Below are 15,000 nucleotides of genomic sequence, written 5' to 3' on the forward strand. Positions count from 1 at the left end.
GTATGGAATTTTGAAATGGAAAATGTGTAGGAACCCTGTATAGTGCATATGAAATCTGCCAGTCAATAATGCAAATAGCTCTACTGGACATCTGTTGGCTTGTTTAGCACTTCAGAGTTAAAAAAAATAATATATTATTTTAATTCCTTGTCACATCAGTTCCACGATATTACATTTCAGTATCCATTATTAAATGCTTAATTATAAAGATACAATTAATCATGATTAATCAAGATTAATTACAGTAAGAATGTGCAATTAATTTGTTTATAAACCACCGAAATACTGTATACATACATACATACACATTTATTTGTGTGTATGTGTGTGTATACAGTGTATCATATACACACACACACACCCACCCACACACACACACACACACACACAGCGGGCCTGTATAGCCGCCTTATGGCAGAGGGGTTTGATAGAAATGTCTGTCTCTTGACACAGCTGCTCTTCTCATCTTCATATGCATAAGAACCAGGACAGACGACACCTAGAGAGAGATGAGAGAGAGAGAGAGGGAGAGAGGAGTGGGGATAGAGAGAGATAATGTGAGAGAGAGAGGGGGGAGAGAGAGAAAGAGAGAGGGGGGGGGAGAATATAAGGTCCTGGATCTGAGGAGTGTGAGAAGTGGCCTGTTAGCTGCTGATTAGTACCGTATAAGGTGAGGATTGAGAGCAATGGCTGAAATGTAACGTTATGTGTCAAAGAGATCACCATCCAAGATATAGCACACACACACACACACACACACACACACACACACACACACACACATACACACACATACACACATTCACAAAGAAGCAGCCGTTATGTCAGACTGCTGTAAGACACGCACTTGCACTTGCACTGTCTCCCATTCTATTACACACACACACACACACACACACACACAGACACACACACTTTTTTTTGACTCAGTAGCAAACTGCTGTGAGAGCTAAGGTAGAGCACAGGCACATACACTCACACACACTGACACACACACTCGCACACCTTCTGTCCTATGGATAAAAATGTTTGTCCTCGCATAGTGGTGCCATCTGAGGTAGAGTACATCCATTATCAGCACAGAACATACACACTCTCTATATACACGCACACACACACACACACACACACACTCTAACTCAAACTCATGTACACACTAGGGATCGACCGATATGGATTTTTTAGTACCGATACCGATTTTTTTCCATCAGCCTTAGCCGATGACCGATACAGGCTGCCGATTTTCTTGAGCCGATATTTGGAGCCGATACTGCTTTTATTTTGCTCCCTCAATTTACATCATACAAGTGACACATAATTACACAAATGATGATAACAAATGTAAAGTCTCAATTTAAAAAAGGAACATTTATTGAACTTATCGATGGGTGCACTGGATATGGTTAACTGTGCAAAATGCTTTCATCAACATCTTACAACACAGCCTTGATGATGCATTGCTTGCTGACTATAAGACATAATTCAGGTCATCACAAAATGTCCTTTGTCAACACATTTAAATAATTTAAGAAAACAATAAGCCTGAAAAGTACCTATTGAAATAAGTGCTTGATTTGTAAATTAAGACTGCATGGTTTCAATTTTACTATGTCTATATTTTTCTAATAAAAGCTGCCAGATTTGTCAACCACAGAACATAAATCAGCAGAAGAAAATAACGTGGTGTCAGATGTTTCTGTTCTAAACGGCATCAACGTCAAAAGGTATAAAATGTATCTCTCAAAGTTTTAAAATCTCTCCTTCAGGTAGCCCAGCACTCTCATATCTCTGTGATGCGTGTGTCCCACTGAGTGAGACAGACCAGACGCACACACAAACTTCTGTTTGGTAGCTGACGAACCACCATTGATCTGGATTGATAATGATAACGTTAGCAAACGGCTCTAAACAAGTAAGGCATACACGGTATGTCTGGTACATGGTAAACGTTAACACGAATTAATAGTCAACTACATATAACACGTCTCTCATTATTAAAGCTCTGATATCACTGTGATGGCAACTCCGCCCGCTCGAAGGGAGAGGGGGAGGGAGACGCACACACCACACGCGTCCAAAACTCAGCCAGGTGCTCGCTGAATAAAACTCCCATAAATATCCCGGAACAACTAAACGTCGGCATTACTTAATCATATGATTGACCAGTGTTCGTAACAGCTACCGCTACCGCATGCATACGGATAGCCTACAAGTTAGCTATTTGCAGCTCCCTAAATGGGCCATTCTACCGAATTCGTGCAAATTCAGAGGTTGAAACATTTTGAAAAAAGTGTCTTTTTCCCCCAAAACTTTTCATTCACATGCATTGTATAACATCTAAGGTACACATTTCTAATAATTGGACATTTTAATTTCATATTGTCTTTTTGTACAGTTTTGGAATGTTTTCCTTCTCCCAAAATGTGTCACTACCGAAACACAATAAAAATTAACAAAATAAGAAGTTTTATGATAACCTATCAGGAATGTCTTTACATATACCTTCTAAATATATTTTTTTGAATTTTCTTAAAGCATTTCCATGATTCAACTGATAACAATAATATTTTTTAACACAAAATAAAGGTCATTTATGAGATTAATTGCATTTTAAAAACAATATTTCTTTGTAAAACGCATAAAGTTGATCATACCATTTTCAAATTTAAGGATGTATTACTATAAATATATATTTAACCAAACACCACCCTGTTATCTTGTCAGATGATTAGATATAATCTTTTTTTAACAAAACATCCCATGTTTCGGTTGTGACAGCACATGTTCGGTAGTGACGGTAGTGTTTCGGTAGTGACTACTACATCAGACTGCCAGTATTTTGTGTTGATAAAAATTACAAATAAGTCACAAATGTTGCACATAATGCAGCTAGCACATTTAACAGACATATATATATATAATTTTTTTTAAAGAAATCTGTTTAATATTTCACTGAACAGCTGATGGATAGTTTGGGTGTTATGGGATGCAAGATAGAACATGTATGCTTGGTTTTATAATCCTTCAAGAAAGTGTTCAAAAATGGTCACATTTAAAAGTATTAGTATCTAACATGTTGACATTTTCTCAAAGAACACATAACCTCCAGATCTCATTTAAGTGTTCAATTTGTTACCTTCAGGGCCCTATATTGATAACCTAAGACGCATGCTCTGAAGCATATGGTTCAGATGTATGTAGGGAGTGTCTAGTTCACTTTTCCTAGTTTGACAGCGGAATAAGTGATCAGACGCCAGGTGCATTGTTCAAAAGGATTGTTATAATGTCCCTCGCTCCTTAATTGAAAGGCTACTTCAAAGTAAAAACTACCTAGGGTTTATCGGTTTATCTGTAGCATGCCCATGGACACTACCGCCGAAGTGTAAGACTATTTTGTTTTGGTTGTTTTTACGCTGGAGTATCCCTTTAAGCATGAATGTTTGTTAGGTATAACGCACAACCCATAACTGCCAACACTCCCGTTTTCCCTAGTTTCTCCCGTATTTCAAGGTCATCTCCCGGCGCCCACCCGTTTTGTTATTTCTCCCGGGGAAACTCCCAGAATATTGCATGACCATCAAACTTAATTTTAAAATCACGGATGTATTCATTTTTTCTGTTAGTCTGACATTTCCCAGGTTGCCAAATTGGGTATGATATGCACCCTACACTAGAGATGCGCGGTTCACGGTTACAGCCGCGGACTCCGCGGTTAAACCGCGGATTGGGCGGATGACGTGAATAAATATAATATTTTAATTACATTCGGGCGGGTGGCGGTTGAACCAATCAAATGAAAAAAATATAGCCTATACATTGTTAAATTGTGTTACCTACATCCGAAAAAAACGAGCACACTTTGAAATAGTCAAATTTTCATCAGGCAGTTTGGCCTAGTTGCTTCTATGCATGCTGCTTTGTTTATCTATCAGAGACGGTGTTGCGGAATTGGTGTATTCCGATGTTTCACTGAGCAACCCCTCACACACGCACACACACACACACACACACACACACACACACACACACTAAAGGTAACACAGTTTAAATTAAGTAGCCTATCGTAGCCTACCAGCATGTTTTTCTCTCCAGTGTGCAATAAGAAAGTAGAATAGGCTACAGTGCAAGTTGACCGATGATATCTCCCATGTCGCGTCTCGTTGCAGAGCCTTGGTAGGCCACTAAGCAAATCTGCAACCTATGAGCCCAGCTGCCAGTATTGGAGGAGGCCTAAACATCTCGTAGATGAGACTGACTGGGTTATTTTGTTTCGATATTATATATAAAACACATAGTCATTTTAGCCTACCATTCAGGGAATAGGCATTTAAAAGGGAGACAGATTATCGTGTGATATGACTCAGAACTGACATCGGGCAATGGCAGTGCAAGATGTTCAGAACGTAAGAGCTAAAACTTCTACAAGCTCAGTAACATCCACAGCGGAAAAAAGAAGGTAAGAAAAATAGTCGGAAAACTTAGATGTGTAAGGCAGGCAAGCAAGTTGTTACAAAAAATGTAAACATGCACGTTGCACTGCTGTGCGGTGGGTTACAGTGCGTAAAGTAGCCTATAATGTGAATGACTTGTTATTTTATTATGGATTTCTTTCTTTTTGCAAAAAATAAAGTAGGCCTACAATAGGCATTAATTAGTAGGCTAAATAGCAGCATGTTGAAATTATGTGCTTAATTGCGTTTTTTATTACAATGATACAATTGTAGGCTACAGGCTGCGTTTTATTTGGAGACTTTTGCGAGACAGAGACTGAGTTTGCTGCTAATATTCTGGGGATAGGCTACAACATAGCCAATGTAGGACTTTAGCCTTTTAATATATTTGCTGCATTGGATCAGTCTTTCTAGAACAGGCAAGAGCTTTCTAGCCTCACGTCAGCAGCACCGCATCACCCATATACATTAAAACAACCAGCGGATGGCGGGCGGGTGCGGATTTGAAAATTGGTCAAAAAACGTTGGTGCGGATGGATGGCGGATGGATGATAAGTTTTGCTATGCGGTTACGGTTGAAATAATAGCCCATCCGCGCATCTCTACCCTACACATAGCCAACACAATGACTTACTTTCAATTTCAATCCTGTTGTCATAAAACCTGGCAACCCAAAACCCGATTTTTTTAAAAGCTAAATGTCGGCAGGTATATACGGAGCCCTAGAGGAGTCATTGCAAGGTATTTTTTGGTATATATCCAGAAAGCGTGGGCTCATTTTACTAAATTGTGCACTTATTTTACTAAATTGTGCTCTCAATTTAGTAAATCGTGCTCACTATTTAGTAAAACGTGCGCACAATTGCGCACACGTTTTACTAAATAGTGCGCTCATTTTACTAAATTGTGCTCTCATTTTAATTGTTGTAAATTGAGCGCACAATTTCATAAAACGTGCGCACAATTTACTAAATCGTGCGTGCGCATGTTTTACTAAATCTAGAGCACAATTTAGTAAAACGAGCGCACTATTTAGTAAAACATGCGCACAATTTACTAAATCGTGTGCACGTTTTACTAAATCGTGCGGACAATTTACTAAATTGAGAGCACAATGTAGTAAAACGTGTGCACGATTTAGTAAAATGAGCGCACTTTCTCTCGATACACAAACATATCTTGCAATGACACCTCCTGGGCTCCGTAGGTATGCCATAACCAATCAGAAGAAAAACAATAAGAGTGCCATCTCCCATTCCCTAAAAGCAAGTAGGCCTACTGCATGTACCATGGCACAGTACCACCATCTGGATGAGCAAACACATTTCTTTTTTTACTATTTAAATCAACAATTACCCCTACTAGGTACTCACACAAATGTGAAAGTGTGCAAAACAAAATGTGAAAGTATGTATGGAACTATTGTTAGAATGCTTGAAACCAGGCGACACCGCTTTGCCTCGTCCATAGCCAGCCTAAACTCTGACCCACTCGGTCAGACAGCCCAAGTAGTTAAGCAAATCTGCAGTTCAGTTTTTGTTTTTTAAATGTAAGACAAGGTTCTTTCCCAAATTTCAACAATGAAAACAAAACAAGGGTGGAGGGGTGGTCCACTGTGTAGGAATCCTGGACCATGACCCGGATCAGGAGTGAGGTTTAGGGGGCTTTAGGAGTGTAACGGTAGGTGTGCAGTATGTTGGTAAACCTCCCTGCAGACGCCTATAGAGTAGTGTTGCAGCCTGGGCTTTTGCTTTGCTAATGCTAGCATGCTCCTGATCCGAGGTGCTGCTGTTTGCGAGTTTCCAGACGAGTGACAGGTTGAGCTACGTGGTTCAACACAACACAGATTACACAGGCAAACCAGCGTCCCCAGGTGTATGGAGTATATATGTGTCTGTGTACTGTCTATGCTCATGCACTTTGCTTCCTAACACCCCGATAACATTCCAATGAATGTTAAAAAATGCTAAGGACATTCATCTAAGCACACCAGCACAGACTTTGAATTGCGTTGCCAGGGACTTGTTGCTTAGGTCAGTGGTTCTTAAACGTTTTGACTGGCGACCCCCAAAAAACATTGGCCAAGTCTCGAGACCCCCTTCTCTCCAGCCAATGAAATTTGGTTTCCTTTTTGGAAAATGTTGCAAGACTGGCATTGGAGGCAGAGGCAGAAATGGTACGCTATGTCAACATCAAAACCAAGCCTTTGACAATCTGATTTATTGTTTAGATAACTAGCACTCATCCAATGTATAACTGGCAGTCCTGTGGCAAGAAAAGGCTGCATAATGTTCTGTCACTGGTAAGCTTACGCACAGCATCTTTGAAGTTATCGTTGCAAGAGGCGCAGATAGAGATTTGAGTTTGCGTAAACAAAGCATCCACCTTCGGAGGAACATTATGGAAACACTGTGAATTGTAACCATATATCTAGGGCTACTGAATATCCCAGTTTTTAAACATGTTGGACTGAACACCTTCTGCAAATAATTTCGCAACCCCTCCCATATTTTTGTCAACCCCCCTGGGGGTCCCGAACCCCAGTTCAAGAAACACTGGCTTAGGTCTTACCAGGCTGTTAGACTCCTCTGACAGTGCACCCTCAAAATAACTGAAATAATGCCCATTTAACTTTAGATCACTTTCCTTGGTCAGTGGTGTTATCATTTTTTGTTGCGTCAAAATAGCAATTTGTGATCATATGTCTGACCACCCCTGTTTTTTCATCGATACACCCATGGGTGTGCAAGGATCACACAGTATGGGTGTCTGGCGGAATAATGATAAAATGCGCTGACCTAAAACTAGGAAAACAATTGTGTTGCGCCTGGTTCCTCAATGCACTGAGTGTAAGATAGGGCCCTCAGTCTTCCTAACTAATGCTTCTGCAAAAATATGCAGTTGAACAATGATTTCTTTCACTTTCCTTTCTTAAATATTCTTGGTATTTCACTGAGTCATCCCTCAATATTTGTCTATATTTTATTTATATAAATGTGCAATTGGAAATATCACTGATTTACCAAAATATAGGACCTAGCGGTCCATTTAGTCACTACCGAAACAATCTCGTCACAACCGAAACTTCAATACATGTTTCAGTTGTGACTGTTTCGGTAGTGACGAAAACATATATTTTTGAGCCTATCTCAAAGATGCTAGTCAGCACATGGTTAGATAGCACAGTTCTGAACATTTATACACAAATAAAACTACATTTAAAAAAAAAAACAACCAAAACAACTTGATTAATTGAAATAAATATGTGTTCGGTAGTGACGTTTTTAAATGTTCCAGCCTGATTTTTAGACTTTTGAATGCATTTACTCAAAAATTATTGGACTGATCTACTCACCATGTGGCCATGAGAGAGAGAGGGATGCACACACACTTCCTGGTCCAAATGGAGGGGTGTGGCTAAAATCATTACCATCCTATGGGCTAAACCTTACAGTGTTTCGGTTGTGACATAAAAATGCGGGACAACATTTTTTACATAATAATTTATGATTTTTGAAAAAAATTATGCAATAAATATATTTTTTCGATTGCTTTTATCATAGGTATTTAAAAGATCTTTAGAAAAACATCAGTGGAAAAAATTACAAAAATGATTTCATATTTTTTTTCATAAGGTGAAATTTAGGCCTTAGGGTTTGGGACAGCCACCTCTCAATTGAAAGTACCCTAAACATGATGATTTTATATATATTAAGCTTGATGCTACCTCAAATATTGTTTTAGTTCTTAATAGATAATAAAAAGATCTTCATAAATATGTAAAATTTTTCTGTATAAATGCTTTTTAAATTACTTTTTAGGGTCTGGGACAGCAATTTGCACGAATTCGGTAGAATCGCCCAAATACAATGGTAAGCAGTTTTATAGAAGAGGCATTCAGGGAGGGAGACACACACACACACACCACACGCGTCCAACACTCTGCCAGGTGGTCGCTGAATAAAACTCCCACAAATACCACGGAACAACGTTGGCATTACTTAATCATATGACCAGTGTTTGTAACAGCTACCGCTACCGCATGCATTTGGATAGCCTAGCCAACAACTTAGCTATTTGCAGCTCCCTAAATACAATGGCAAGCAGTTCTATAAACGAGGCATTAAGCATTAAATAAAGTACCTATCTATCTATCATTCACGTTTTCCATTTGGACGTCAAACAGTTAAAAGATGCTTTGAAAGTTTAAAGTTTACTGTTGTCTTGAAGAGCAGGCTTTCAGCACTCTACTTGTGGGGGAGGGGCAGTCTGCACGTGAATTGCAGCTCTCTCTCTCTCTCTCTCTCTCTCTCTCTCTCTCTCTCTCTCTTTTCTCTTGTCCTCTCTCTGCATTCTTGGCAATTTGTTTTGGCAGTGGACACTTTACCTAAGTATGGAAATGGTGGACTCAGGCACACCAGGGTGTCTACTGCACTCATCAATGCAGTGTTATCTCTCTCCTCTCTGTCACACACACACATACATGCAGGCGCACACACACACGCACGCACACAAACACACATGCAGGCACACTCACACACACACACACACACACACACACACACATATGCAGGCACACACACACACACAAACACACATGCAGACACACACACGTACACATACAAACACACACAAACACACAGGCAGGCACACACACACACACATATACAAACACACACGCACACACACACACACACACACACGCACACACGCGTGCGTGCGTATGCACACATCATTATGTACTTGACGTTTATCACAGTATGCCTGCGCATGTGTGTGGGAGAGTTAGAGTTATCCTGTTGCAGTGTGACGCCCCATACCACAGTTATTCTCTGCTCGCTCGCTCTCTCTCTCTCTCTCTCTCTCTCTCTCTCTCTCTCTCTCTCTCTCTCTCTCTCTCTCTCTCTCTCTCCCCCTCTCTCCCTCTCTCTCTTTGTTTGTTTGTTTTTATGTATAATTTAATATTTGTTGATGTATTTTGTTTATTTTTGAGCTGCTGGTGGTACTCTGGTCAGCCATGCTGACCTCTTAGCTGTCGGCCTTTGGAGGTCACTTTGCTAAACGCCTGCCCTGTTCGGCTGCCATTAGCAGATCACCTGTAATACTGTCAGGGAGGTTCTCCAAGGGCTCGCTGGTCCATTAGACTGCACAGCAACTGTCCTTGCAGAACTAATGATGTCAAAGTAACACTTTGTTATCATAGAATAGAATATTTTGTTTCAGTCCTTAATCAAAGCCTTTCTGTCTGCCTCAACCGCTGTGTTCCACTCATACCTTCTCTTCAACCCTCTTTCTTTCTTTCCTGTATTTGTATTGCTTACTTTTTTCTTTACTTTCTTCCTTCATCCTTCGTTCCTTCCCTCCCTCCCTTTTTTCCTTCGTTCCTCGTTCCTTCCTTCCTCCATAAGTCCTCTACTCCCTCCACTGAGGTGGTAGCTGCAGTCTACATGGATGGCAGGATTTGAAGAGAGAGCGAGAGATGGTGATAGCAGTGAGAGTGAGAGATAGGATGAGAGAATGAATGGATGGAGGATGGATGGATGAGAGAATGGATGGATAGATGGATGAGAGAATGAATGGAGGAATGGATGGATTGATGAGAGGATGGATGGATGGATGAGAGAATGAATGGATGGATGGATGGATGAGAGGATGGATGGATGGATGAGAGGATGGATGGATGAATGGATGGATGAGAGAATGGATGGATGGATGGATGGATGAGAGGATGGATGGATGGATGGATGAAAGAAGGGAATAGAAGCAGTGGATTGGAAAGACCTGGAATGTCCTGACTGACTGACTTATTGTATCACTTCAAAGCAGAGGGATGCGTAGAGTTGGGGTTGGCCAATGTGTAACCTCGCTGGCTAAAAAGATTGAGTCTCCAATCTGGACTCCACTCTGCATGTTTAAACACAGGCATGCTTAATTTAATACACACACACACACACACACACACACACACACAGAGGGGCCTATATAAACATACACATGTTGTGCATATCTTGTGTCATGAATGACCAGATTGTATTGAACACCACACACACACACACACACACACACACACACACACACACACACACACACACAGATGTCCTCTCTCACTCATTCTCACTCTCATCTCTCGCTCATGCATACCACAGCCTCTCCCAGTTGTGATCAAATGTGGTTTGGCTCTTTTCTTTTTTTTTCTACATCATTTCCTGCCCAAGGCACATCTCTCATTCTCATTGTCATACATATATTCACACACAGGTTTGTTCGCAACACACACACGCACACAGGGTTGTGCCTCAATTATTATACACACTGACACAAGGAATTTGTATGACTTATTTATATGACTTATCATTTTACTTCATTATAGTTCTCTTCCATGACTATTTGGTATTTACCTCTGCTCAATTACAGACTTAATTAACTTGAGCTGTGTGTGTGTGTGTGTGTGTGTGTGCGTGTATCCATTAATATATGCACAACATGACTTCCTAAACTTAGTAATAATTAAAAAGTGAACACACACACACACACACACACACACACACACACACACTTTTGCAGCCTATGTTCCGTATCCGTAAACTCATTCCAGCCCCAATCTCTGTTTGGTTCTCCGCAGGTGGACCCCAAGGAGCTGATCCGTCTGGTGACACGTCACGTTGGCGAGAAGCAGGGCGAGAAGCAGGGCGAGAAGCAGGGTGACAATGCCGATTGGTCAGCGGAGGTGGGCGCTCTGATTGGCCAGCTGCGGGCGTACTCGGAGCGTCTGGCGGACTTCACGCAGGCCCAGGTGCTGCAGGGCCTCGGCCGCGGAGTGGACACCCAGCGCTTCAGCTCGGACGCCCAGTACAAGAAGGAGACCATCCTGGGCCTCGCCGAGTAAGTGTGTGTGTGTGTGTGTGTGTGTGTGTGTGTGTGTGTGTGTGTGTGTGTGTGTGTGTGTGTGTGTGTGTGTGTGTGTGTGTGGGTGGGTGTGGGTGTGTGTGGGTGTGAGTGTGTGTTTCCGAGCATGAATACAAGTCAAGTCAAGTCAAGTCAAGTTTATTTATATAGCGCATTTCATACACAGAGGTCATTCAATGTGCTTTACATAAACAAAACCAAACAATAATAACAAATAAAAGCATAGAAGGGCAATATAGTCAAAGAATAGTTAAAAGGTAAAGATCATAATAAAAAGGAAACATAAAACAAGGTAAAATCATTTAAAAATAAAGAATAATTAGTAAGCAAAACAAAGGCAAAAGTAGTAAAAAAAAGTAATAAAAGACAAAGTAGAATAATTATCAAGGCAGATTCAGAATTTGTTACTCGGCACAGTTAGCAGAAAGCATCTGAGAACAGTTTGGTCTTAAGTCTAGATTTAAAACTGGCTACAGTTGGGGCCTTTTTGATGTCATCCGAAAGTTGGTTCCACAGCTGAGCCGCATAGCAGCTAAAAGCTGCTTCACCATGTTTAGTTCTAACTGTAGGTTTTACTAGCAGGTTTTTCACCTGGGACCTGAGAGGACGAGAAGGTGTGTACTGCTGAAGCATGTCTGACAAGTATTTAGGTCCTGCTCCATTTACTGATTTATAAACAAGCAATAGTGCTTTAAAGTCAATTCTGTGACTTACTGGAAGCCAGTGCAAGGACTTAAGAATTGGAGTAATGTGGTCAGTTCTTTTAGTTTTTGTTAGAATCCTAGCTGCTGCATTTTGTATCACCTGAAGCTGTTTAATAGTCTTTTTAGGAAGGCCTGTGAACAGTCCATTGCAGTAATCAACCCTGCTGGAGATAAATGCATGAATGAGTTTTTCTAAGTCATATTTTGACATCAGCCCTCTGAGTTTGGCAATATTTTTGAGGTGGTAAAAAGCTGATTTAGTTATCGCTTTCATGTGGCTGTTGAAATTTAGATCACTGTCAATTAATACACCAAGATTTTTAACAGTATCCTTTGCCTTCAACCCTTTTGTGCCAAGGAGAGTGGCAACCCTAAGTCTTTCCTCATTTTTTCCAAATATAATTACTTCAGTTTTTTCTTTGTTCAGCTGAAGAAAATTTTGAGACATCCAGGTGTTGATTTGTTCTATACACTGACACATAGATTCAAGAGGACCATAGTCGTTTGGTGATAGAGCTAAGTAAATTTGTGTGTCATCTGCATAGCTATGATATGAAATCAAATTATTTTGAATGATTTGTCCAAGTGGGAGCATATAGAGGTTGAATAATAGTGGCCCCAAGATTGACCCCTGGGGAACACCACAGGTCAAGGACGTTGGTGTTGAGGTACAGTTTCCGATGGCAACAAAGAAGCTCCTTTCTTGTAGATATGATTTTATCCAGCTGATAACTATGCCTGTAAATCCAACCCAGTGTTCTAGTCTGTGTAGTAAAATATTGTGATCGATCAACAGTGTCAAATGCTGCACTAAGGTCCAGTAGCACTAGGACTGATGTTTTACCTGAATCTGTGTTGAGGCGTATGTCATTGGAAACTTTAATGAGAGCTGTTTCAGTGCTGTGATTTGCCCGAAAACCAGACTGAAAGTAATCAAAATACCCATTTGATGTTAGGAAGGTGGTTAATTGATTAAAGACTACTTTTTCAATAATTTTGCCAATAAAGGGTAGATTGGATATGGGCCTGTAATTGTTTAGCATGGAGGAATCCAGGTTATTCTTCTTGAGAAGTGGCTTTACAACAGCTGTTTTCAGTGACTTAGGAAAAGTGCCAGACAGCAGTGATACATTTACAATTTGAAGGACATCCGCCGCTATGAGGTGAAAAACAGTTTTGAAGAAATTGGTAGGCAGAGTGTCTAAGACACATGTGGAAGAGCTGAGATTCTATACCGTTTTTTCAAGTGTTTCGTAGTCTATCAAGCTGAACTCTGACATCAAGTTTAGTTTCCATCTGTTTGTTGCTGGAAGTTCAGGTTGTTGAATTTGTAATTGAGCAGATATGATGAGTCTGATTTTGTCAATTTTACCTTTAAGAAAAAAAGATGAAAACTCATTGCATTTATTAGTTGAGAGAAGTTCAGGCGCTAATTGTGAGGGGGGATTTGTTAACTTATCAACAGTTGAAAATAGAATACGAGTGTTATTTGAACTTCTATTGATAATGTTAGAAAAGAAAGACTGTCTTGCTTTGCATATTTCAGAGTTATATGTGCGGAGCATCTCTTTATGGATTTCATAGTGGATCTGAAGTTTGTATTTACGCCATTTTCTTTCAGTCTTCCTACACTCTCTTTTTAGAAGTTTAACTGCTGGATTTTGCCTCCATGGTGCTTTCTGTTTGTCCTTAACTTTCTTGAATTGTAATGGAGCAATGTCATCCATAATGTTTGCCATTTTTGCATTAAAGTGATCAAATAAGTCTTCAGAGTCCGACAGTTGACTTGACTTTAGTGAAAGTGCTTGCTCAAAGAGAGCACTTGTCTGATCATTTATGATTCTCCTTTTTACCATCATAGCTGTGTTTTGAGTGTGTCAAGAATGAGACTATCCTGGACCTTGCTGACTGTGTGTGTGTGTGAGTGAGCTGGAGTGACTACAAGAAGAGAGCATCCTGGGCCTGTGAGAGTGTGTGCATCTGTGTGTGTGCGCCTGTGTGTGTGTGAATCTGTGTGTGTGTGTGTGTGTGTGTGTGTGTGTGTGTGTGTGTGTGTGTGTGCGTCTCTCTGTGTGTGTGTGGTAAAAAGACTATTCTTGACCTCTTCTAGCTTTGTTTGGACACAGTCCTGGCTACTGTATGTGAAGCAAAGTGGCTTAGACCGTATGTGTCAATGGGACAAAGTCCAGAAGACTGGCATTGAGACCGTGCCATTTATTGTGAACATACAGTAGGAACTGGTACACTATGTCTGAATTTATAAATGTGAGTAAAAATGCTGTGTGTGTGTGTGTGTTTCAGAACACTGGACGAGAATGTGTACCACATCTCCATCTCATTGGCACAGCGTTACAGTGTTCCTCTGTGGGAGGTATACATGACACACCTAGAGTTCCTGTTCACTGACAGTGGGTAAGTCTCTCTCTCTCTTAGACACACACACACACACACATACCCATGCACACGCATACATTCCCTCATATACACTCTCAGTCGTGGGTAAGTCTCTCTCTCTCTCTGACACACACGCACACACCTCCCAGCCTGCTAAGCATTTGAGCCCATCCAGACACACACACTCACACTCTTATGCCTTTTCATCATGGACACAAAGGCTAGCATGCCATGCATCTCCACTCGACACGCAACACACACTCTTCAGCACACACACTCATTCAGTTTCACACCTCCTTGTACCACTTACAGAGTACTACAGTACCGACTCTCACCCTCCCACACACACACACACACACACACACACACACACACACACACACACATACTTTAGTTCTTAACAGAAAAAGGAGAGCGTATTCTGTTTGTTTGTACAGGAGCAAGAGTGTGAAACCAATTTGCTGCCCCTGGAGCTCTCGTTCTCTTCTCTTCTCCTCTCTTCTCCTCTCTTCTCTTCTCCTCTCCTCTCTTGTTCCTTCGCACCC

At 40.8% G+C, this 15,000-nt stretch overlaps 1 protein-coding gene across 1 annotated transcript in view; it reads left to right on the forward strand.

Annotated features, from left to right (window-relative positions):
* nbas (NBAS subunit of NRZ tethering complex) overlaps nucleotides 1–15,000 on the forward strand; it is a 233,879-nt gene that overhangs the window by 126,971 nt on the left and 91,908 nt on the right. The window contains exons 41-42 of the mRNA XM_076271806.1: nucleotides 11,074–11,333; nucleotides 14,363–14,473. Of these exons, the coding sequence (XP_076127921.1) occupies nucleotides 11,074–11,333; nucleotides 14,363–14,473 (371 nt within the window). The remainder of the gene's footprint in view (nucleotides 1–11,073; nucleotides 11,334–14,362; nucleotides 14,474–15,000) is intronic.

This window comes from Alosa pseudoharengus, unplaced genomic scaffold, assembly GCF_046254945.1.
Source record: "Alosa pseudoharengus isolate Yale_2024_CS ecotype anadromous, Long Island Sound unplaced genomic scaffold, YU_APseudo_1.1 YU_APseudo_1.1_scf_7, whole genome shotgun sequence".
NCBI lineage: Eukaryota > Metazoa > Chordata > Actinopteri > Clupeiformes > Clupeidae > Alosa > Alosa pseudoharengus.